Below are 2214 nucleotides of genomic sequence, written 5' to 3'. Positions count from 1 at the left end.
GGGGGGAGAGAGGAAAGAGAGAGAGGGAGAGAGAGGGAGAGAGAGAGGAGAGGGAGAGAGAGAGAGAGAGAGAGAGAGAGAGAGAGAGAGAGAGAGAGAGAGAGAGAGAGAGAGAGAGCTGCTGCTGCTGCTGATTTTTTTTACACTCACAGTGTAGAGCTTGGTGCTTGCTGGCCTCCCTCCGCCTAAGAAAAGTGGGTTATGAAAGGAGCTCCTCTCAGAGACTGTATAGCCCTTCACTGGAATAGGAGCATTCAGCAACAGAAAGAAAAAGGAAAAGACAAACAACAGCAACAACAAATCAGTATCTTCTCCTTTTAAGGCTTTCCTTCACCTTTGCAAGTGGTTTATTTTTGCAAAAAGCTTTTTTAAAAAAGAAATTGTATTTTTGTTCATTTGACTTTTTTTTTGTTTGTTTGCTCTGGTTTTATGAGGGGCTCGTTAAGACTTAGGGGGAAAAGAAGAGAGGTGCAAGAGAGAGGAGGGGAGAGAAGAAAAGTGGAAAGGATTAGAAGCTGGAAAAGCTGGGTCTGCTTTCACTCCTCGCTAGCTGTTGATGAACACTGTGTATTTGTAAATCGCTCTTCCCGTCCGCCCTGCACACCCCGAGAGTGCCCATCTCCCTATATATACCCTGAAAGTCAGCGTGGCCACCATGGTCGGAAGAGTTCATCCCGATCGGAAACAGTTGCCGCTGGTCCTACTGAGATTGCTTTGCCTTCTCCCCACAGGACTGCCTGTTCGCGGCGTGGATTTTACCCGAGGCACTGACAACATCACCGTGAGGCAGGGGGACACGGCCATCCTCAGGTAGGGCATTCTGGCAACTTTTCTCAGTTTTTTATATTTATATGCATATGTTACCAAGATGTGTGTGTCTGTGCATGTACATGTTCCTCTCGAACTGCAGCTGCTGATGCTATAGGAATCGGGGCTCTGTGTGTATTTATCTATTTTCCTGATTCTGTGATATTGAGCCATAAACTGAAAGGGGGTTCTGGTCCCATTTAAAGCTTCAACACTGGTGGTTAAGTGCTCTGTTTCCCTGATCTTACCAAGAAATGCTAACTTTATGGTATGACAAGAAAAGAAAAGAAAAAACAAAACTAGACAGAAATCTTTATTATTTTTTTTTAATTTACCAGAGCTTGGTTTTCTGAAGTCCTGGTGAGGTCTCTTTAATTTAAACACTGGTGTGTGGTAAGCAGAGTTATTGAATTATGGCTCTGAGATACACTTCCAATGGTTCACTATGTTAGTCTCTCCACTCATTAAAGAGATGGTTGTGAATAGAGACCTGAGTGTTTTGCTTTCTCACTAGTTCAAGTTGTCAGGAAGCTATTTGTCCCTATCCTGTAATCATGGGATTTCCTTATGGGCACTGAGGGAACTAATAAAGTGTAAGAACTTTATTTATCCCTTAGTCTTCCCCATCCCCTCGAATTTTGGTAAAAATCAACCTGATAAGTAAGGTGAAGTAAAATAACTTTCCAAATACCTACTTACTATAAGTGAAATATAGGACCGTTAAGCCAAAAGGGCTAAGGCAGAAATAATTTTTTAATCTTGGTTACTAAGCCTTGACCTAAAAGTCTTATCTGTATGAACCTCCACCATAATCTGAAAGAATTGGTGGATTGATATTTGGAGGGGAAAATCCTAAATCCTTGGTGAGTTTGACCCCTGTAAGGGGACAGAGAGAGCTGGCTCTCCAAGTGGTATTGTGTGCCAATTCACTTTTTAGATAATCTCCTAGTTCCCTTCCCAATCTCCACTTCCTCTTTACCCAACCCCCCACAGACACCACCCATACACGTATATCCCTTTCCTTTGGTATGATTCTCCCAGAATTTCTGTCAGATGCTGACAACTAAATCTTTCCTATGGGATCTTTTAAAATCTCATTTTATCCCAACAAAATGTTCCAGTGTCTATCTGTCTGTCTAATATCGCTTGTTGTGGCAATAAAGAACTATATAGAATTGAAAATAAACCTCTAATCTGTGTGCAAGAAGCTGATAGTGCATAAACCCTGGGGCATCAGGGAGCAGTTCCATAGCAGAGCTGCCGACAGCAGCAAAGTTTTCATGCCTTTCCTTAGAAATAAATTTGGTTGGCTGTCACAGAGTGTCCTGCTTTGGGATCTCTACTCTTGTTATAGTGGAGTGTGTGTGTGTGTGTGTGTGTGTGTGTGTGTGTGTGTGTGTGTGTGTG

The 2214-nt window shown here is 42.6% G+C and overlaps 1 protein-coding gene across 1 annotated transcript in view; it reads left to right on the top strand.

Annotated features, from left to right (window-relative positions):
• The first annotated feature begins 151 nt into the window (after positions 1-151).
• LSAMP (limbic system associated membrane protein) overlaps positions 152-2214 on the top strand; it is an 800294-nt gene continuing 798231 nt past the window's right edge. The window contains exon 1 of the mRNA XM_027867837.1: positions 152-810. Within this exon, the coding sequence (XP_027723638.1) occupies positions 656-810 (155 nt within the window). The 5' untranslated portion in view covers positions 152-655. The remainder of the gene's footprint in view (positions 811-2214) is intronic.

This window comes from Vombatus ursinus, unplaced genomic scaffold (genome assembly GCF_900497805.2).
Source record: "Vombatus ursinus unplaced genomic scaffold, bare-nosed wombat genome assembly UNPS02001419.1, whole genome shotgun sequence".
NCBI lineage: Eukaryota > Metazoa > Chordata > Mammalia > Diprotodontia > Vombatidae > Vombatus > Vombatus ursinus.
This window is presented reverse-complemented; position numbering and strand designations above follow the sequence as displayed.